The sequence below is a fragment of the Aquarana catesbeiana genome, linkage group LG08 (genome assembly GCF_042186555.1).
Source record: "Aquarana catesbeiana isolate 2022-GZ linkage group LG08, ASM4218655v1, whole genome shotgun sequence".
NCBI classification, from domain to species: Eukaryota; Metazoa; Chordata; class Amphibia; order Anura; family Ranidae; genus Aquarana; species Aquarana catesbeiana.
In genome coordinates, this window is record NC_133331.1 from 67,858,649 (window position 1) to 67,882,302 (window position 23,654).

Sequence of the window (23,654 nt, forward strand, 5' to 3'; positions counted from 1 at the left end):
ATGAAGCGGTAAAAAGAAAGAATATTTAACATAATAGGTAAATGTAGTATTTGCTCATGTCAGACATGATCCAATGAAACAAGCATAAAACTAAAAAGTAAAAAAAAAAAAAAAAAAAAAAAAAGAAAACTACACAGTGCCCTATGTTACGCAATAGCTCTCCAAGAACAGTTCCTTCTTTGAATAAAGATAATTTCTCCTGCGCCTTTCAGAAAATAAAACTGAGATTTGGAGCAGCTGGCAGCTAAATATTTAATGTACATTCGCCAAAGTGGAGCCCGCATGTCACAGTAATCATTGTAAACGAGAGTATAACCGGTAAAGTGCCTCACCAGCTGTACGCCGAGCGGCACATCCGACCGGCACGCTCTTCGCAGTTTGCAGATATGGTTGCAATTAGTGATCTTTAGTAGCGTGCTTGTAATAATTAGTACACTAATTGCTAACATTTGTTCTGTAACATTTTATCACGAGAAAATATCTGCTTCCCATTTCTCTCCACGTTTGAAAGACTTAAAGCGACCCTGTTAGGAAAGTTAAACCGACAAAACAGATCTACTGATTGTAAATTCTTAAATCTCTGCCTGCACCACTGAATGCTGCTCTGTCCTCCAAATTGTGCTGGGAAACTGACACTTTGATCTCCTGCCCCTCCCCCCTCCCTTCCCCCCATCCCAAAGTCCTCAGTGGTTCCTTCTGCAGACCTACATATCACTACAGGTTACAGGAGGTTAATGGGAGCAACTACTGAGCACTGCGGGGAAATGAGTAGATCGACACTCCTGGAAGTGTCGGTTTTCCAGCAGACTCCAGCTGACATTTTGATCTTATGTTCGTTCCCCATCCTGAAGTCATTAGTGGTTCTTCCTGCGTACCTATATATCCATACAGTAGATCAGTGGGAGCAGTCACTGAGCACTGCAGGGAAAACAGTACATTGACACTCCTGGAAGTGTCGGTTTTCCAGCAGACTCCAGCTGACATTTTGATCCCATTGTGAAGAGTCACTTTAGGCGGGGGGCCCGTGGATCCCAGCTTACCTTAGAGAGGTTGGGAAACTCCTTGTTCTGCTCACCAGGCCCCTCCTATGTGTAAGTCACCCTGTGTCTATTAGGGGCATAGGGTGACCGAAGAACCCCAGTTGGGTCTGCACTAATCAGACTCCCAGTACAACCACACAGGACTCAGCATTTCGTTTTACCCCTGTTATCCTGGGGCTTATATGTGTGCTTTGTGTTAAAAGAATGAAGGGGTTCTTTCACTTGAAACATTAATATTTATGAACAATATCCTCAAGAAATATATGAAGATAAATAACTCCACCTTTCAGATTGCTAGAATATTGTAGGAGTGTCTCATAGACCATTGCTAGATAGTTTGAGGTGGAGTGGGGGTTGTTATGTGTTTATTGTTAAGTGGCTGTATCCCATTGTTCTACTGTTTCTGTCTGCCTTGGGAGCAAACGATTATGGGATGTATATGCTTATGTGGATTAGCTTAAGGGTTAATGAAATCACTGTCAGCTATTGGTTGCTAAAGGAGAGGGGGGAATTTCTCCAACAGCCCTTCCTTAAACTAAAGATTGTCTACTGTTAAAAAGTTTGAATATACCTGTGTCTCTTGTTACTGAATGTAGTTTACCCCTGTGTCATTATGCAAAGAAGGGGGGGATTGTCCCCTAAGTGTATATCTCTTTGTGCCTGTCTGAATAAACAGTTGTATGTTTCTTACCACCCTACACTGATGTCTCGACAAGTCACAGGGTGGGCTAAGGGATCTTGGATCGTGCTGGTACCGGGCAAGGGAAGCTTATACGGAAGGCATACTCCTCTTGAGTACGGGGTCCATCACATTAATGTTCCCTCCCCATCCCAAAGTCCTCAGAGATTCCTCCTGCAGACCTATATATCCATACAGGAGAACAGTGGGAGCAGTCACTGAGCACTGCAGAGAAAACAGTAGATCAAAACTCCTGCAAGTATCGGTTTACCAGCAGACTCCAGAGGACGATTCCTCGTCAACCAAGCAGGGGTCAGCAGCATGAACAGCAGGAGAGGTTTTGCAGGTACACCTCTTTGCCAGTTTATTTTCACAATAAGGAACCAAACATAAAGAGGGAACCATAGATAACTAATACAAAAATGTTGTATACGTAATCTATGTATCCCTCTTTATGTTTTCACTGACCCGTTCAAGTGAATGGGGCTGCTCTGCAAGCATCCTGCAACCGCATGCAATGCACATTTTTGTGGCGTGCTAGTGCAGGTTTCAAGAGGTTAAAGCAGGTGGTGAGAAGGCAATACAATGCCTATTTACTGCCTGTCAAATGCTGTCCAGTGAACAATCTGAATGCTGATCGCGCTTCAGAGAGCAAAGTACGTGTGAATGAATCCCTAGAGATTGATAGTATCTCTGTGGACCTACGTCTATGAAGGTAGAGTTGATTTTGGTAGTTTGGTATTGCTGTTATAGCACTTATCCCAGGCCAGTGTCCATGTGCTGTCTCCATGTACAATCCCGTTAAAGGGTATATTTCATAGACATAACCCCCTACATTTGGCTTACTATATACAGTGCCTTGAAAAAGTATTCATATCCCTAGTGTACAATTTTGGTCTCATCTGACCAGAGCACCTTCTTCCACATGTTTGCTGTGTCCCCCACATGGCTTCTCGCAAACAGCAAACGGGACTTCTTATGGCTTTCTTTCAACAATGCCTTTCTTCTTGCCACTCTTCCATAAAGGCCAGATTTGTGGAGTGTATGACCTATAGTTGTCCTGTGGACAGATTCTCCCACCTGTGCTGTGGATTTCTGTATCTCCTCCAGAGTTACCATGGGCTGCTTCTCTGATTAATGCTCTCCTTGCTCGGTCTGTCAGTTTAGGTGGACGGCCATGTCTTGGTAGGTTTGCAGTTGTGCCATACTCTTTCCATTTTAGGATGATGGACTGAACAGTGCTCCATGACATGTTCAAAGCTTGGGATATATTTTTATAACCTAACCCTGCTTTAAACTTCTTCACAACTTTATCCCTCACCTGTCTGGTGTGTTCCTTGGCCTTCATGATGCTGTTTGTTCACTAAGGTTCTCTAACGAATGTCTGAGGGCTTCACAGAACAGCTGTATTTATACTGAGATTAAATTACACACAGGTGGACTCTATTTACTAATTGGGTAACTTCTGGCAGTCGGTTCCACTAGATTTTAGTTAGGGGTATCAGAGTAAAGGGGGCTGAATACAAATGCACGCCACACTTTTCAGATATTTATTTGTAAAACATTTTGAAAACCATTTATCATTTTTTTTCCACTTCACAATTATGTACCACTTTGTGTTGGTCTATCACAAAAAAATCCCAATAAAATACATTTACGTTTCTGATTGTAACATGACAAAATGTGGAAAATTTCAAGGGGTGTGAATACTTTTTCGCGGCACTGTATTACTTTGTTATCTTATGTAATGACAAAGTTGTTGCAAAATAAACAGGCCCATAGTGGAATGTAGGAATGAGTCTGATTCATACGGAATATACAAGTATGGGAGCAGAAGTTATTCAAGTGTATTATAATCGGAGGTCTATGCGTCTCTAGGCAGATTTGCTTTGTACAGTATTTCCATTTATGCTATATAAATCAATATCTTTATAAAGTAATAAGGACAATAATCAGCTATGGATGGGTAATAAACACTCACCTTTGTTTCTTTGAGTTGCTGTTCCAGTTTCTGAAGTTCCTCCTTGTTCTTCTGTAACGTTTGCTGTAAGGATTTAATCTCGGACTGCTTATTGTCCAACTCAGTCTGAACATTTTTCAGGTCCTTCTCCAGCTTCTCTTTTTTACGAGCTTCTCGAGACGCCTCATTCTGACGCACCTGTATTTCCTGCTGATACTGGAATATACAACAGAAGAAAGAGTTATCATTACTCAACCATGGAATTCATAAACCTCAGCCTGGTTCTGCAAAGCTCATGGTTAAGGCGAGTCGAAAACCGAACGAAACTCATGGTCGTTCGTTTTTCGCATTATTAGTGTGCCAGCTGTGACACGCGATTTTCATGCCGCGATCGAATGTGACTGATCCAACATGCTGTACTTTCTTTAGAAAGACGAAAAAAATGATGGCACAATTGTATGCGACATTTTAGTTTTTCGATCGCTAGAACGTTTGGTTTTCGACTCATCTATGGCCTGCCTTACCTATACAGATGTGAAGTCTCACCTGAGACATGTTCTGCTCCATCTCCTCTTTAAGTTTCTCTGCCTCCTGCTGCTGATTGGCCGCTTGCATTAGATTCTCGCGCAGCTTTACTACTTCGGATAGCAGTTGGTCTCTCTCTTTGGTCAGCTCCTCCTTGACACTCAGTAACTCATTTAAACTATAAAAGTGATATAAAAAGTATATACAATGTATGCAGAATATCAGTGTTCACAGTTTTCAAATCATAATAAAGCCTGCGAGTTTTTCGATTCTGCTTATAGATGGCAAGACTGTTTTTAGATCTCTGTTTTACTATTAGGAGATTATTAGCCAACAAACAGGTTGATTCATTTCAGTTGCTTGAATTTACATTACTGTATTTCCAAATTTTCATACGCAAGTCTACAGTTAGAATAATTTCAAGCTGAATTCCAGGCAAACATTTAAATACAGAGGATTTTAATCTTTGTTTGGCCCATTATGTGATTCATACACCTCTGCCAGACAACACAGTCAGGAGGGTGACACCACTTTCCCTGTGAACAAATACAGTAGTGTTACCTCCCTCCCGGTAGAATGTAGTGCTTCTGTGCTTGACAATAAAGATGACAATGTACTGATTAGTTATAATGTCTGCTCGCTCTGCTCTCTCCTCCTGTCAGTGTGTTTCCTGCCAGCACATTAGCATGCAACAAGCCAAGCAAGCCTGGTTTCTATTTCTTCTTCTACCCTTCAGAGTCTGAGTACTCCCGTTCCCCTCATGAAGCTGGCTCCTGCAACGATCCAGAGGCGGTTCTCTTTCAGGATAAGTAAGCCCAGGACCTGCCCCCGAGGGGATAATTATCAAGCAATTGCAGGTTTACAGATGGTGCCGTGAGCCCTTATTTGGTGAATTGTGGATGGTTGTTATGGTAACCTGGACATCCATCTGAAGCTGTACTGGCTTTTGAATGTTTCTGGTGATCCTGCTATACTGTGTCCCAATGACACTATGATGCCACCCTGCTTTTGCGGCAACCTCTTTGGTTGCTGGGATGCTGGCACGTTTGTCATTTTAATTGAAAAAAAAAAAAAAAAAAATTGGGTTTAATACCACTTTAAGGCTTGCCTGGCAAATTGCTTGTGGTGTCCAAGTGCTGTCCACTCTATGTCCTACTGCTGAAGGGAAGAGTGTCCTCACATTCCTCTTCAGTGTTCTGGAGTATTCCACAGCTCCCCTAAGCCCCATCCAAGTCAATCTGCAATACACTTTTAAAAGGAAACCCCTAAACCAAAGGTCTCAAACGGGTGGCCCTCCAGCTGTTGCAAAACTACAAGTCCCATGAGGCATTGCAAAGCTGACAGTCACAAGCATGACTCCCACAGGCAGAGGCATGATGGGACTTGTAGTTTCGCAACAGCTGGAGGGCCGCTAGTTTGAGACCCCTGCGGCCTAAACTGTTTATTTAGCCAGAGGAGTAAAAGATGCTGTTTGCTTGGCTGCAGCTACACTAGTGGGAAAAGAACCTAGGACACAAATCAGCAGCCCTTGCGGGGCATTCGCTACATAGTGTAGGTGGCACCAGCATCCTAGCTCAGTAACATTGGCCTGTGTGTAAGGGACGTTACTGAGCTGCAGTAAGTACAAAATATTTGGTATACAGTGTGGAAAATAATGACTTGGTCCCCTGCAGATTTGTTAGTTTGCCCACTTACAAAAAATTGAAGGGTCATAGCTGTATTTTAAATGACAGAGACCAAAATCAACCAAAAATCCAGAAAAAACATGATACAAAAGATGCAGTTCAGTGAGTAAAAAAAGTATTTGATCCCCAAGCAAAACACGACTTAGTACATGGAGGAGAAACCCTTGTTTGCACACATCTCAGGAGGGATTTTGGTCCACTCTTCTTTAAAGATCTTCTCAAAATCCTTAAGGTTTCTTGGCTGTCGCTTGGAAACTCGAAGTTTCAACTCCCTCCATAAATTTATTAAAGGATTAAGGTCTGGAGACTGGCTAGGCCACTCCATGACCTTAATGTGCTTCTTCTTGAGCCACTCCTTTGTTGCCATGGCTTTATGTTTTGGGTCATTGTCTTCAGTGTTCTAGCCGAGGGAAGGTTCTCATCCAAGATTTTACAATACATGGCCCTGTCCATTGGCCTCTCAATGCGGCAAATTCGACCTGTACCTTTAGCGGAGAAACAGCCCCAAAGCATAATATTTCCACCTCCATGCTTGACTGTAGGGATGGTGTTCTTAGGGTCATAGTCAGCATTTTTCTTCCTCCAAACACAGCGAGTCAAGTTAATGCCAAAGAGCTCAGTTTTGGTCTCATCTGAATACAGCACTTTCTCCTCATCCTTCTCTGAATCATTTAGATGTTAATTGCCAAACTTCAGACGGGCCTTTACATGTGCCTTCTTGAGGAGGGGGACCATGCGGGTGCTGTAGGATTTTAATCCATGGCGGCGTATTGTGTTACCAATGGTTTGTTTGGTGACTGTGGTCCCAACTGTCTTGAGGTCATTCACAAGCTTCTCCTGTGTAGTTCTGGGCTGATCCCTCACTTTTCTCATGATCACCATGAGGCGACACCTTGCATGAAGCTCAAGACCGAGAGCGATTGATGGTTATTTTGCAATTCTTCCATTTGTGAATAATCACTTCAACAGTTGTCTCCTTCTCATCAAGCTTCTTGTTGATGGTCTTGTAGCCCATTCCAGCCTTCTGCAGGTCTACAATCTTGTCCATGATGGTGAGGTTTGAATGGAAGAAAAAGATTCTGTGGACAGGTGTCTTTTACACACATAACGAGTTGTCGTTAGGAGCACCTTCTTAAATTAACAGGACTAATCTGCGTACCACATGAGCACATACTGTAGCCAGTCTATGGGAGCCAGAATTATTGTTGGTTGGTAGGGGATCAAATACTTATTTTACTCACTGAACTGCAACTCAATTTATAACATTTGTGTCATGTGTTTTTTTTTGGATTCTTGGTTGATATCCTGTCTCTATCATTTAAAACATACCTATGATAAAAATTATAGACCCTACATTTCTTTGTAAGTGGGCAAACTTACAAAATCTGAGCGGATCAAATAATTATTTTCCCCACTTTAGATACTTTGACCATAGTGCTGCCCCCCCCCCCCCCCCCAAGTGCCACCTGCGGCAGTCACCTTAAGCAGCCCATAGATGATTTGATTTTCTTTACTTCCACTACAGGTGGAAGAAAATGGCTTCATTGCCCCCTGTGTCCCCCTGCAAGCAAAACACATTAGTGCTGCAGGAGGCAAATCAACACTGACTGTGTCAATGGGGGAATGCCTCCTACAGCGCTATTGTGTTCTACTGGCAGGGGGGCACAGAAAGCCTTCCTGGCCAATAGAAACACAATGATTACTACTAGCAGCAATAGCCACCGGCATTAATCGCATGTAAAAAATCTGACAGACTGGTTGTACCCATCCTGCTCATAGATGGATCAAATCTCAGCTGGTCCCTGTATATACGGCCGGCCTTAATTAGCCTTATTGGCACAATGCCCATGGATATAACCAACAAATATTTAAAAACATACAACACCCTCCCAAAAAAAATAAAACCATCAGGGAACTCAAATAGAGCCTTTGATGACATGGACCTGGGCCAGTAATCCCTGCAGAGGAGGTGAATATTACAGCGAGATCCGAATGTATTTAGTTTTATACAAACTGGTCCCTTATTTTTTTATAATCTAATGTTATGAAAGATTTATACATTTTACATTGCAAACTGAAAATCTTCTGGTACAGTTTACAGTGATGCTGGGTTCTTCTTTTTATTTTTATTTTTTTCTTTAAAGTGGAATTGGCCTTTGACACTGAATATTCAGATTTTTGCATAAGCATTTCTGGTTCTATTTAAAAAAAAACTGTGTCTCAAGCTGAGATTGCTCTTAAGTGGACCTCTCCACATCCACCGACTGTGTCTGATTGGATTGTAGATCTCAATAGGATCATTCTCTTGGAAGAGCATACATATTCCCTAAGGAACTCCATGAATAAGTTTGATATTATCTGGTCTAGATGGCTTCAATCTATGACTTAGGTATCATGTCAACCAATGGGTACTGTGTACTTTGTAAAACTGGATATTGTTATTCTTTTTTTTCGTGTGTCATATATACTTTTAGGCTGGATTCACACCAATGCATTTTTTTGTGCTTTTTGCATTTTGCAGATTTGCACTACAGTCCATTTAACATGTTTCCTATGGAACACGATCTGTAGCGCAAATTTGCAAAATGCTAAAAGCACAAAAAATGCGTAGCTGTGAATCCAGCATTAGTGAGTAGGGGGTGGTGGGATGGCGGGGTTTGTTGAAGGGGGGTGGTCTGGGGGGGGGTTTGTTTTTTGTTTTTTTGGGGGGTTTTGGTTTGGTGTAATTTCTATTTTTGTGGTTTTGTCTGTATTGTGTCAATGTTGTTTTCATAAAAAATAATAAAAAGGATTTGATTAACCACTTCCCGCCCGCCCTATGGCGGATTGACGTCCGGGAAGTGGTTCTGTTATCCTGACTGGACGTCATATGACGTCCAGCAGGATAACATGCCGCAGCGCGCCCCCGGGGGCGCGCATCGCGGCGATCGGTGGATCGGTGTGTCAGTCTGACACACCGCTACACCGATCTTGGTAAAGAGCCTCCGGCGGAGGCTCTTTACCACGTGATCAGCCGTGTCCAATCACGGCTGATCACGCTGTCAATAGGAAGAGCCGTTGATCGGCTCTCCCTCACTCGCGTCTGACAGACGCGAGTAGAGGAGAGCCGATCGGCGGCTCTCCTGGCAGGGGGGGTCTGCGCTGATTGTTTATCAGGGCAGCCCCCCGCAGATCACCACACTGGACCACCAGGGATCGCCACTAGGACCACCAGGGGGAAGGGGCAACATGTGGATGGCCAGGTCTGTGCCAATCAGTGCCCACAAATGTGCATTGATTGGCACCATTATGTTGCAGTGATGCCCAGCAATGCCACCCTTAGGGGCATCACTGCAAACAAGCAGTGTCATCAGTGCCACCCATCAGTGTCCATTCGTGCCACCTGTCAGTGCCCATCCGTGCCCATCAGTGCCCATCTATCAATGCCCATCCGTGCCCATCTGTACCAACTATCAGTGCCACCCATAAGTAACCATCAATGCCACCTACGAGTGCCCATCAATGCCACCTATGAGTGCCCATCAGTGCCGCCTATAAGTGCCCATCGGTGCCACCTATGAGTGCCCATCAGTGCCGCATACCAGTGCCACCTATCAGTGCCCATCAGTGCCACCTATCAGTGCCCATCAGTGCCGCCTATCAGTGCCCATCATCAGTGCCCGTCAGTGCCACCTCATCAGTGCCACCTGATTGGTGCCACCTCATCTGTGCCCATCAGTGCCGCCGTATCAGTGCCCGTCATTGAAGAAGAAAACGTACTTATTTACAAAAAGTTTTAACAGAAACAAAGAAAAACTTGTTTTTTTTCAAAATTTTCGGTCTTTTTTTATTTGTTGCGCAAAAAATAAAAACCGCAGAGGTGATCAAATACCACCAAAAGAAAGCTATATTTGTGGGAACAAAATGATAAAAAATTTGTTTGGGTACAGTGTAGCATGACCGCGCAATGGTCATTCAAATTGCGACAGCGCTGAAAGCTGAAAATTGGCCTGGGTGGGAAGGTGTCTAAGTGCCTGGTATTGAAGTGGTTAAAAAAAAAAAACTGTGTTATATGAAAAGACTGGTGTGATAAGGGAAAACAGTAGCGATTATTTAGATAAAATACCTCAGCTATTGGCTTTCCGAGACTTACCTACTCTACATGACCCATAACATGGTCACTCCTAAATCTTCTTCTTTGTTGTTGTCGATTAGTCTTCTCGTATTTATTTGTTTACTTCTTATTAGTCTCCAGCGTGGGGAACTAGACTGAAAGAGCTTTTTATCTTTTCTACGTTTTACAAAATAAATAAAACCTATGAAACTCAATTAGGACCTATGAGATTTTCTTAGCTGGAATATTACAAAAAAAATCTTTATTTAATACTGACAGCTACAGAAATACATCGACTAATTACTGGCCACGTGCTCCAACCAAGGCCAATAAATGATAAAAAGCTGCATAAAAGGAAGATGTGTAATACAAATTTCAAAGAGCTATGGTTAGAAGAAGGAATAAACATTAGGAATGGTTTTTAGATATAAGCCCTCATGGCCTCCTACATCAATTTTAGTTTTAAAAAAAAAATCATTATAAAGTATTTAAAGTTAAATTGAATTCAATGGGGTGGATTTACTAAAGGTAACAGACTGTGCACTCTGCAAGAGCATTTTTCTCCAGAGCTTAGTAAATGAGGGAAAGCTTTGCTAACTTCCATCATCCAAAGAAAAATTGTTTTGTTTTGTTTTTTATTTATTTTGCATGTGATTGGATATTCTTTGCAAAGTGAAGTTTCACCTCATTTACTAAGGTCTGGAGCAACTGCACTTGCAGAGTGCACCCGCACTTCCAAAGTGTACAGTCTATTTGCCTTTCGTAAATCAACCCCGATGATTCAACCTTTTTATTTTAGCCAACTCCCTCTTACACAAATTGTTAAAAAAAAATATTAAAAATAATAACAATAAAAGCCTATATAGGCAGCAGAGGTCTTGGATGGGTTGCATTGTCACACTGGGGTGGATTTACTAAAACTGGAAGCCAATCAGCTTCTAATCTCAGCTTGTTCAATTAAGCTTTGACAATAAAACCTGGAAGCTGATTGGTTTCTATGCAGAGCTGCACCAGATTTTGCACTCTCCAGTTTTATCAAAAAGCCCCCATTGTGTTATTAGAGGTTGAGCTTCAGCCAGACTTTTCTTGTTATTATTTTTGATATTTTCAGTATAAATACCGGCGTCTCCCTCGTGGGTCATTTTTTCTTTATAGGTTTTTTTTTTCCTTTTTTCTTCTCCTTTTCTTTTACTATATTATTATATTTTTGTCATTAGAGTAAAGACCTTGGATCTAAAAGACACATTTTATTGTAAGCTAGCAAAACAAAAAAATTATTCTAATTTTTACTTTATAGATTTTTTTGTGCTCTTGGGAGCTATCCCAGGAAGCAATGGGGTGGATTTACTAAAAGAAACTAGACTTAGCACTTTACAAGTGCAGCTTAGTGAATGTGGTGAAGCGCCGCTGATTTTCATCATCCAATCATGTGCAAGCAAGAAAAGTTTTTATTTTTTTTTTAACATTTCCTTGCACCTGATTGGGTACTCTTTACAAAGTGAAGCTTGAACACATTCACATTTACTAAGGAAAATTAGTGCAAATGCACTTGCAAAGTGCACAGTCTATTTGCCTTTCGTAAATCAACCCCATTGTGTTACTAAACCACATCTGTGCGGCACAAAAACGCCACGGGACAGTATAGTCGCCTTCTGTCAGAAGTTGTCTGCGGTTGTGTATACCCGCTGATGATCTCTGCCAGGTCCTAGACACCTGGAAGACACCGGTGGTGCATATGCGCATGTGCCGAAGTTTCCAAAATGGCGGCAAAGAGGAGGGGTGAGGGAGGCCATTCATTCAGCGGTTTAATTTCACTTTAACTTCTACACCTCCTCTTTATATTTTGCCCAATGAGGAAGCACATGCTGGAAAAAGCTTCCTCTGTGCCCCATTATAATTTCATATCAGATTTGTTTTTGCTTTTTAACATGGTCTGGCTTTTCTGACTCCATGGCCAACCCCTGCCAACTGTCCCATCAGAATGGCCTTACTGGTCACTGAATCACTTGAAACAGGTCGTATGTTGGGGCTCTCCTCCTACCCGCGATATGCAATCATCACCCACTTCACAACACTCTGCATTTCATTAATAAGGAGCTGCCCACGAAGGGCCATGGTGTTTACTCGCATGGGGATGCACAGGTGTTCTGTACTCCCCATGCAGGCAGTCGCATTGATGTCAATTGGGAAGCAGTTGCTTGATGGACACAGCTACTCTGCTCCTAATAGGACATCCTGTGCATCCCTGTGCAGGTAAACATAGCCCTCCTTGGGTGTAAGCTTTAGCTTGCCCTGGGTGAACAAGGCCTTGAATGTAAAATGCCAGTGCAGTGTGGAGTACTTCCAGCAATGTGAAGAGGGCAAACCGTGGATTTTTCTAAATAGGCCCTAGGTAGTAAAGCCAGAAACAAAATGGCAGCCGCAGAGCTCGTACCTTTAAAGTTATTCTAAAGGCTCAAGGTTTTTTTACCTTCCTGCATTCTAGTGTGCAGTCCCAGCCCCCCCAATCCTTACCTGAGCTCCCTCCAATCCATCATGTTGATCATGTTCATGATAGCCTCGGCTGTCCTGGGACACTCCAGCCTCATTCGCTGAGACAGCAGAGGGAGACTATTGGCTCCCACTCCTGTCATTTACAGCCAGTGAGCCAATGAGAAGAGGGCAAGGGGTGGTGTTTTATAGACGCATAGAGCAGCGGGTCAGGAGTGAGCATGCAGCGGTGCTAAAAAGGCAAGCGTCTTTCTCTGGTGGAACTGCTCGAGGGGGAGGAGCCAGGAGCGCCGGCGGGGGACCCAAAAAGAAGAGGATCGAATTGCTCTATGCAAAACCACTGCACAGAACAGGTAAGTATAACATGTGTGTTATTAAAAAAAAAAACATAAAAAAAACGAAGCTTTAATAACACGTTAACATACATACGGTAAATAAATTACATTTACTGTAGTTTGAGAAAGCACTTTGTACCATAAACAGGTTTCTTTTTCATATAAAATACTGTTCTCTTCTTTTTTTAACTCCTTTGTTGTATCTCAGTACTTCTGATCTCCTACAGTCATTTCGCACCAACTTCCTGTCTAAATGTACTCCTGCATTGCATTTCTCAGGGCAGGTTTCCTGATGGTGACAACAGTGGACATGCCCGCATAATGTGTGTTGAAATTACCATTTTCATCGGAAGCCCCTGCGACAGTGTGACAACACAGCAGCACAATTGGGAGACAGGGACAGAGCATTGCTACTCTATAACAGGAAGTACCCGAGCAAGGACCTTCATGATAGGACCAACAGGTGTTAAAGTGGACCGCCACCCATTTTTAAAGCGTAACTCCACTTTTGTTGAGAAAAAACATTACAGTGGCTGCAGGTTGAAAACGAAAGGTAATTTTTAATAATATTCAATTACAATACAATTAGTGTGGCAATTATATGTGCTATATTATTTTTTCTTTATTTGCTGTTATTTTTCCCCACGAAAATGGAGTTACCCTTTAAGTTTATTTAAAGTCAGCAGCTACACTTTTTGCAGCTGCTGACTTTTGATAAACAGACACTCACCTGTCCCAGGATCCAGCGATGTGGCCGCCTGAAGCTTCGCTCCTCTCCCCTTTCTCTCTGCGGTGCCGGCATTGAAAGTGTGGGCACCCGGCTGTGACAGCTTGCGGCTTCACAGCTGGGTGCGCACTGCGCTTGCATGAGTCGCGCTGCGCCTTCTCAGTAGCCGGACAATCTTCTGGGACCTGTGACATGTCCCAGAAGATTGCAGGGAGGGAGGTACCTGTCAAAACTAGGTACCGCCCCCCCCCTCAAAAAAAAATGATATGGCATGTAAGGGGGCGTGTAAGGAGGCGAGGAGTGCTTAAAGTGGACATTTCCGCTTTTGGGTGGAACTCCGCTTTCATTTTATCAAAGCTGCTGATTTAAAAAGTTCGAAATCAGTTTCTGAAAGACATTAACATTTGGAAATTATCTCTAATGTAGTGCTTCCAAGGATGCAGTCAACTCACAAAATCTTCATTTAAAGCAAGTAAGTACCTGTAAGAGAGTTTGTGCATGAGGTCTGGGGTAGCCCGCTCCCGCTGTGATTGGACACAGTGGGAGCCCATCAGGGGGGGTCCGGCGGACACGATGGGTGCCTGCCACCGGCGATCATTCAGTGGCAGGGCAGAACGGCTTATGTATACAAGGCAGATCGCCTTCTGTGAGGGAGGAAAATGGAGATCTTGTGTTTCTGCTAACACGGATCTCTGTTTTCCTCCAGTCATAGCATTCCCCCCACAGTTAGAAAGCACTCCCTAGGAGCACACTTAACCCTTTGATCGCCCCTGATGTTAACCCCTTCCCTGCCAGTGTCATGTATACAGCGACAATGCATTTTTTTAGCACTGATCAGTGTATTGGTGTCACTGGTCCCCAAAAAGTGTCACTTAGTGTCAGATTTGTCCACCGCAATGTCGCAGTCCTGCTAAAAATCGCTGATTGTCTCCATTACTAGTAAAAACAATAGAATAAAAAAACAGTCCATAAAAATACCCCATACTTTGTAGACGCTATAACTTTTGTGCAAACCAATCAATACACGCTTATTGGGATTTTTTTTACCAAAAATTTGTAGCAGAATACATATTGGCCTAAATTGATGAAGAAATTTGTTTTTTACATTTTTTTATTGGATATGTTTTATAGCAGAAAGTAAAAAATATTGTGTTTTTTTTCAAAATATTCGGTCTTTTTTGTTCATAGCGCAAAAAATAAAAACCGCAGAGGTGATCAAATAGCAGCAAAAGAAAGCTCTATTTGTGGGGAAAAAAGGACATCAAGTTTAATTGGGTACAGCGTCGCACAACTGCGCAATTGTCAGTTATACGTTGTGCCGTATCGCAAAAAATGGCCTGGTCAGGAAGGGGGTAAAACCTTCCGGGGCTGAAGTAGTTAAAGTCTTTTGCTTTGTTATATTGTTCTGTAATTTTCTCTTGGATGTGGTGCCACCTAAACGACCTGCACTTCATTAAGGTTCAAATGAAAAGGAGTATTTGGCCTCATATACAGTGTAATTATATAAGGGTATTCAAAAGGTACCATCATCCAAATATTATTGAAGAGATTGGAAAAAAGGAAACCTGTCCCCAAAAGGTCGCCAAAAAGGGGGAGGGGGGTGGTGGTGGAATGGACTATCTCAGTACCAGCTTGGACAGAATACACAACGTTTGTTATAAAAATATATGTTTTATTTATACAAAAATTTAAATATTAAATCCCAATATATCATAGAAAAAAATATACAGATACATGCCATAATACTATGGAAATACATCCCAACAATACATGTATGTCACTATTACTTAAATGAGGAGAACAGAGGTATAGTGGATCCTCACAAATCATGCATTCCTCAACATGTTTCTTCAGGAGAATTTATCTGTAATAGGTTGACAAAATACACATAGTAATCAGGATTAACAATCACATATAAATGTACAGAGCATTACATTTTACAGCGGGGACACGAGGGAACATTTTTACAACTCATGTCCCAGTTGTAAAATGTAATGCTCTGTACATTTATATGTGATTGTTAATCCCGTTTACTATGTGTATTTTGTTAACCTGATTACTGTGTGTATTTTGTCAACCCATTACAGACAATATTGTCCTGATGAAGCAGTAAAGCTCAGCAAAACATGCGGAGCAATTTGTGAGGATCCACTATACCTCTGTTATCCTCTATATAAAACACATTAAAGTGATTGTAAAGGTAGAAGGTTTTTTATCTTAATACATTCTATGCATTAAGATAAAAAGCCTTCTATGTGCAGCAGCCCCTCCTCAGCACCCCTAACACCTACCTGAGGTTCCCCTCTGTCTAGCGATGTCCACAAGTGTCTCAGCCATCCGATATTCTCCCTCCTGATTGGCTGAGACACAGCAGCAGTGCCATTGGCTGTCACTGCTGTCAACCAAAGTCAGCTAGCCAATCAGGGAAGAGGGGGCAGGGCCGGGTCAGGCCCCACGTCTGATTGGACACAGGAAGCTGTGACTCAGCTTGGGTGCCCACATAGCAAGCTGCTTGCTGTGGGGGCACAGAACAGAAGGGAGGGGCCAGGAGCACAGAAGAGTGACCCGAGAAGAAGAGGATCAGGGCTGCTCTGCGCAAATCCACTGCAACAGAGCAGGTAAGTATAACATGTTTGTTATGGGGAATTTTATGGGGGAAAAAATGAGACGTTACTTAAATAATAATGACACACATGTACTGTTGGGATGTATTTCCAAATAGTATTATGGCATGTATCTGTATAATTTTCTATGATATTTTGGATACCCATTTTACATTTAATTTTTTGTATAAATAAAACATTACATATTTTTATAACAAACTTTGTTTATTCTGTCCAAGCTGGTACCGAGATAGTCCATCCCCCCCCCCCCCCCCCTACTTTTTGACAACCTGTTGGGGACAGGTTTCCTCTTTTCCAATCTCTTCAATGGTTCAAATACAGATAGAGAATCCTTGCATATCAAACTGCACTCCAAACGCCAATTTTTAAGGTGGCCATAGATGAGTCCGTTTTTTTCGTTTAACCAATAGGTTAAACGAAAAAAACTGATCCGATTCTAAGTAGACTGGGGAATCACGGTGTAAAGCTGGCCATACGTGAATCGAAATTAGGTTGGTTCAGCAGGAACCAGCCGAATTTAGATTCATATATAGCCACTGTGGTTGATCTACCAATTCGCTTCTGTTCAACCACCCTGTCAGACTTTAGTCACTTGATCAGCAATGCACCCTATAGCCTGCAGCACTGATTAGTGTATTCTGATGGCTGGGGAAGTCTCTCCACTGTCAGAATACAAAGACACAGAGGGGAGACTTCCCCCACTGTCAGTAAACACTGATCAGTGCTGCAGGCTATAGGCTGCATCGCTGATCAAGCGGGTAAAGTCTGACAGGGTGGTTGAACAGAAGTCGATTGGTAGATCAACCACAGTGGCTATATATGGATCTAAATTCAGCTGGTCCCCTTAACCAGCCGAATTTCAATCCACGTATGGTCAGCTTTACACCGTGATTCCCGAGTCTACTTAGAATCGAGTCGATCGTCTATGGACACACACACCCTACCCAATTTGCTAAGGAGGCACCTGGAGCAGGGAGAAGGTGGCAACACCAGCAGGAGACTGCCAGAAGAACAGAAGACAATGCTTTCTGTGCAATATCATTGTAAAGAGCAGGCAAGTATGACCTATTTTATATTTATTTTTTTAAATTAGACTTTAGTAGCACTAGGCTTATATGGGAGTTGCATGATTGTGTTTACATATAATGTATTTTAATTACCAAGGAACAGTAGCAGCTCCCATAGTCCTATCGTCACAGGTTCACTATATGCTCACCTCTTTTACACGGAAAGCTAAAACATATTAAAAAGACTATAGGTCCCATGTAAAGCTAAAATATAGATCAGTTTACCATGGATATCTGTTTATACATTTGGGCTTTATACCTGTGCTCCTGCCCCATGGATAACCCAGATCCTTGCTCCACCAGTTTGGACAAATTGTTAATCTCGCCTTTCAGGGAGTTGATGGTTTCCTTAGCTTTTTGGTCCTTCTCATAGGCCGTGTCCACCATCTTCCATGCCTTTTCTATTTCCTGTGGCCAAAAATATAACAAAAAGATAAAATTGTGGTCAGATCATTCACAAGGTTCACATTTCCAGCCAAGATGAAGTGAATCTATCCTGTACTAAAAGTGCTGAAGCTAAAGTTTCATCTGCTCATATTTTGCCTTCACTGGCTCCTCTATTACCCCCTAATTGACATGCTAATGACATGTTTTTAAAAAAAAGCTTCCTGTTTTAACCCCTGTTCATACCACTGTGACTTGTCATGCGATTTGACAGTTCAAAATTGCATGACAAGTCGCACTCTATACGTGCCAATAGAACCGTTCAAAACGGTGCGCTTCTGACTTGCATGGATTTGAAAGGTTCCTGCACTATTTTTGGTGATTTCATGTGTGACTTGCATTGATATCTGTGCATGAAATCGCACAGATTTTGGCAAGCCGTACATGAAATCACAATGACCGAAGTAGTGCAATTTCAAAGCCACGATGAGTGTGAACGGGGCTATATCCTAATGCTAACAATGGGGTGACTCTTGGGAGAAGTTATGCAAATATCAAAATGTTTTGATGGGTGGATGTCAGTTTGGAGGAGTAGTCATTCCTAGGCAGGTTGCACTTGCATGCAGGTTGCCTTAGGTACCAACCGCATGTAATGCAGAGCCTCCGTGATTGAAAGAAAGAACTGAAATCAAGAGAATGAAAGAGGCAGGCCAGGGACAGTCAGGCTGGGGAGGAAAGCGCTAGATGATGGTGGATGTCATCCAGCTCTTAATGCACAGTTTGAGAAGCTAAAATCAGAGTAAGCCATTTTTAAATACCGGAGAGGAACCTGTACAACTGTGCAAGACTGAAGAGAAGGCTGGAGTTTGGCTTTAAAGTTTATTTAAAGCGGGGTTCCACCCAAAAGTGGAAGATTCACTTATCTGCCTCCTCCCCCCTCCGGTGCCACATTCAAGGGGAGGGAGGAGCGGGTACCTGTTTTTGAAAGGTACCCATCCCCACATCCGAGAGATCTTGTCGCGGCAAGATCATTCAGACGTTCGTCCCCCCTCCTCCTTCCCCTGCCGGCAGGCCATTCAGAAAGCACAGCGCGCTTTATGCATGTGTAGTAGGGAACCGACCGTGAAGCCGAAATACTTCACTGCTGGTTTCCTTTACTACAAATGGCGGTGGCAGCACCCGAGAGCCGATGGAAACATCAGCTGCAGTGTCGACATCGCTGGATTCCAGGACAGGTAAGTGTCCTAATAGTAAAAGTCTTCAGCTACACATATGTGTAGCTGCTGACTTTAAATTTTTTGCTGGGGGGGGGGGGGCGAACTCCGCTTTAACCGATTGCCGACTGTATAACTTACATATGCGGCAGCAAGGCGGCTCTGCTGCGCAAGATCACGTATCTAGTAAGTGATCCTGCACCTACTCGTCTGGGGCGCGCATGCGGGCTGCTGGCGGCCGGCTCCCTCTGTGATTACACACAGCGGGAGCTGATCATCGGGTACGGTGGACTCGATGTCAGACGGGACCCGTCGATCATTCAGCACAGAGGCAAAATGGCGATCTGCCTATATAAACAGATCACCGTTCTGTCAGTAAGGAAGGCATGGATCCTGTATTTCTGCAAAGCAGGGACATGGATCCATGCCTTCTCCTAGTAAAAGCACCTCCCACACTGAAGTAAAACACTGGCTAGGCACACAATTAACCCTTTGATCGCACCTGATGTTTAACCCCTTCCCAGCCAGTGTCATTAGTACAGTTATAGTGCATAATTTTAGCACTGATCACTGTATTAGTGTCACTGGTCCCCAAAAAGTGTCAGTTAGTGTCCGATTTGTCTGCCGCAATATTGCAGTCCCACTATAAATCACTAATCGCTGCCATTACTAGTATAAAAAATAAAAAATCCATAAATACATCCCATAGATTGCAGACGCTATAAAACTTTTGCGCAAACCAACCACTCCCCAGGAGCACACTTAACCCTTTGATCGCCCCTGATGTTAACCCCTTCCCTGGCAGTGTCATGTATACAGTGCTTTTTTTTTTAGCACTGATCACTGTATTGGTGTCACTGGTCCCAAAAAAGTGTCACTTAGTGTCAGATTTGTTCGCCACAATCCTGTTAAAAATCTCTGATCGCTGCCATTACTAGTAAAAACAACAAAAAAAATAAAAAGTCCATAAAAATATCCCATAGTTTGTAGACGCTATAACTTTTGCGCGAACCAATCAATATACATTTAAATATGTAGCAGAATACAATTTGGACCCAAAGTAATGAAGAAATTAGATTTTTTACAATTTCTTATTGGATATGTTTTATAGCAGTAAGTAAAAAATTTTGGGTTTATTATTATTATTATTTTTTTTCAAAATTGTTGGTTTCAAAAAAAAAAAAAAAAAAAGGAAAAAGGCAGAGGCAATTAAACACCACAAAAAGAAAGCTCTATTTGTGGGACATACATTCTATTTGGGTACAGCGTCACACGTCTGCACAATTAATCAGTTAAAATAACGCAGTGCCTGTCCATAGGATCTTAGGTCCTACTTCATTATGCCAGAGTTCGGGTTCTCTGTTGGTGCCACGATGTTGTATTCCTGCCTTATGATTGTTTAATATTCCTAATGCTGTGACTGTTGTAAGAGTTCGGGTTCTCTGTTGGTGCCACGATGTTGTATTCCTGCCTTATGATTGTTTAATATTCCTAATGCTGTGACTGTTGTAAGGAGACATGCCATTTGCCAAGTCACCCTCACTTTTGCCTATTGATCTGTATATGGAATAACTTTGGAGAAACAACTCCTACTAGGGTTTTATCGGTGTGCACTTATCTATGTTATATGTGATCTGTTTTGTTATGTTATTCAAAATAATAAACAGATATAAAAAAAAAAAAAAAAAAAAAAAGTAACGCAGTGCCGTATCGCAAAAAATGGCCTGGTCATGAAGGGGGGTAAATCTTCTGGAGATCAAGTGGTTAAAGTGGCTCTAAAGGCAGAAGTTTTCTTACTTTAATGAATTCTATGTATTATAGTAAAAAAAATAAACCCTTCTGCATGCAGCCTCCCCCTTTATACTTACCTGAGCTTGATCACGATCCAGCGCTGTGCATGAGAGCAGCAGGTGCACTCACAATGCCTGTGCTCACTCTGTGATTAGACAATGCAGATCACAGGCAAAATCAGAAGAGCCAATCAGAGTGGCCTTTTGATCACTGTGAACCAATCGTGAGAATTTTTAAAGATATGTCGCAGGTATTGGGGTGATGAAAGTTTGGAGGGGGGGGATCTCTAACTGGAGCTCTGCTTCAAAATAAAATCTCAGAACACCGGCATCTTTACTGTTTGGCAGTGTAAATGAGCCCCTTATAATGGCCGGAAAGGAACAGAGAGACATTGAGAAATAGAGGTAGAGGACCCATCAGCAACTATCCCCCCACCCTCCTAACTAATCCTGATTCCTCATTTACATGTGTTCCTTCAAAGTCACTCTGAAGACCCTTCCTGATTGTAATCTCTAGTGATTACCAAGTCATTTTCCTCCCTGTAACTCCACACCTTATTATGTTTGCAATTACCTCTTCAGAGCTGAACACGACGTAGGACAATGAGATCCCCCCCATTAAAATGATGATTTAGTAGTTTTAGTATTCTGTGACATAAAATTAGGAACACGGTGTCATCTAAATCAGAGCTCATTTCTTGAAATAAATCTGACTTTTCTTTTTTCTTTTCATCTACTGATTTCATTAGAGAAAAAGGACCAGGAAGATTAGCATTCCAATCACCTGGGGAGAAGACTGATCCGATGTTTTGCATTGCAGAAGATTGTGGACAGGACAAAATGTCATTTTATAAAGTGAAAGGTCTCTGCAATGGAAGAGGTATTAGACCTCCTGCACACTGGATGTTTCTCTGTCTCTCCTAGATGCCTTTCCTCTTGGTAGCGGCATTTTGGCAGAAAGAAAAAACACTTGACGCTTGTAAATGCGATTAAAGCATTAGGCATGTTTAGCCGTGTCAAACTTTTGGACGTTCATTGGTCAGAATAATCATTTATTCTGGCCATCGAAGTGGATTAAAGCTCAAGCGCTAAAAACGCTTATCGTTAACATGCGTTTACATGCGTCAAGCATTTTTCCACCAAAACTGCTCCTGGACGCACTAGCAATGTTTTTTTTCTTTTGCCTCTAAACTCCTTTAAAAGTCTAGGAGGTCGATTTACTAAAAGTGGAGAGCGCAAAATCCGGTGCAGCTCTGCATAGAAACCAATTAGCTTCCTGTTTTTTTTTGCCGAAGCTTAAAGTGTTTGTTAACCCAAAAAAAAAAAAAACTAGAGATCCTGTTCCCTTAAAGCAGATTAAACAGCATAGTGCTTGTGCTGTGTAATCTGCCCCTCTCTAAACTGTAAAAAACCTGCCTGAACATGCTACTTCCTGTGTCCCCCTCTCTGCGCTGACCACGATCATCATGGCTGCTGAGCCCTGACCACCGTGGTCAGAGTGCATCCCTCCGTCATCCGTAGCTCTCCTCTCTACTCTCCTCTGTCCTCCTCAACCCCTTCCTCCCTGCCTGTCAGCTCCGTGTTCTGTGTCTCTGTCTCCGCCCCGCTGATATTAGCAGAAATTAAAAATTATAAATGGTCAATGGCAGCCCCTCTATTATAGGCAGGCATACCACACTGTATAAATCTTTTATAAAAAAACAAGGTATGTAAATACCTTTTAAGAGCGATCTTCAGGCCGGTCATGTGACTTGTGGCCGGTCTCCAGGGCTACTGCAGGAGGGGCTGAGCGGTCATGTGATCTCGCCAGCTGACGTCAGAGGGAGATCTCGGCCCATCCTGCAGTAGCCATGTATTGGAGCTCCACAGTGGCCGCGAGTCACGTGACCGGCCTGAAGATGGCTCTAAGAAGGTATTTACATGCCTTGTTTTTATAAAAGACATATACAGTGTGCTACGCCTGCCTATAATAGAGGGGCTGACAGTACTTTATACTTTTGGGTAAACAACCACTTGGTTGGCTGGGTTCACACCTATGCGAATTGGATGTGGGTTTCCCTACTTCTAATTCGCATGACAGGAGAGAGTGTGACCAGCTCTCTATGGAGCCGGTTCACACACCTCCAGGGCTGCCGTGGTCCGCATTTAAAAAGGGTCCTGTGCATTTTTGGTTCCAATTCAGGTTCGAATTCAGGCAAAAAGACCTGCTTCGCACCTGAATCGGTAAACAGGAATGCAGCGGACCCCATCCTCTCACATCACTGATTTACTTACAGACATATCAGCCTGGATGTCAAACCACTTCCTCAAACTGAATCTATCTAAAACTGAGCTCTTAATATTTCCTCCCCCACGTGCCCCTTCCCCTGACTTCTCTGTCAAGATCAATGGCACATCTATCAGTCCGTCCCCACATGCCAGGATGCTAGAGGTAAGCTTAGACTCTGAACTGTCCTTTCAGGCCCACATCCAATCCCTATCCAAATCATGCCGCCTTAGCCTCCGCAACATTTCCAGAACACGCCCCTTTTTAATTAATGACACCACCAAGCTTCTAATTCACTCCCTGGTCATCTCTCGCCTCGACTACTGCAACTCCCTTCTCATTGGATTACCTTTACATAGACTACCCCCCCCTTCAGTCCATAATGAATGCCGCTGCAAGACTCATCCACCTTACCAACCATTCAGTGTCCTCCACCCCTCTCAGCCAATCCCTCCACTGGCTTCCACTCACCCAGTGAATAAAATGCAAAGTACTAACAATAATTTACAAAGCCATCCATAAATCTGCCCCCAGCTACATCACTAACCTGGTCTCAAAATACCAAACAAGCTGTTCTCTTCGGTCATCCCAGGACCTCCTGCTCTCTACTCCCTTGTCACCTCCTCCCATGCTCACCTCCAAGATTTCTCCCATCCTTTGGAACTCCCTACCCCAATCTGTCCGACTGTCCCCTAATCTATCCATCTTTAGACAATCCCTGAAAACCTTTCTCTTTAAAGAAGTCTACCCTGCTTCTAACTAATACACTGTTTTA

General features: G+C 42.8%; 1 protein-coding gene across 1 annotated transcript in view; it reads right to left on the bottom strand.

Moving 5' to 3' along the window:
- CFAP58 (cilia and flagella associated protein 58) overlaps window positions 1–23,654 on the bottom strand; it is a 114,204-nt gene that overhangs the window by 74,821 nt on the left and 15,729 nt on the right. Inside the window, exons 3-5 of the mRNA XM_073595928.1 lie at window positions 17,485–17,633; window positions 4,226–4,382; window positions 3,701–3,895 (exon numbers count right to left, since the gene is read on the bottom strand). Of these exons, the coding sequence (XP_073452029.1) occupies window positions 3,701–3,895; window positions 4,226–4,382; window positions 17,485–17,633 (501 nt within the window). The remainder of the gene's footprint in view (window positions 1–3,700; window positions 3,896–4,225; window positions 4,383–17,484; window positions 17,634–23,654) is intronic.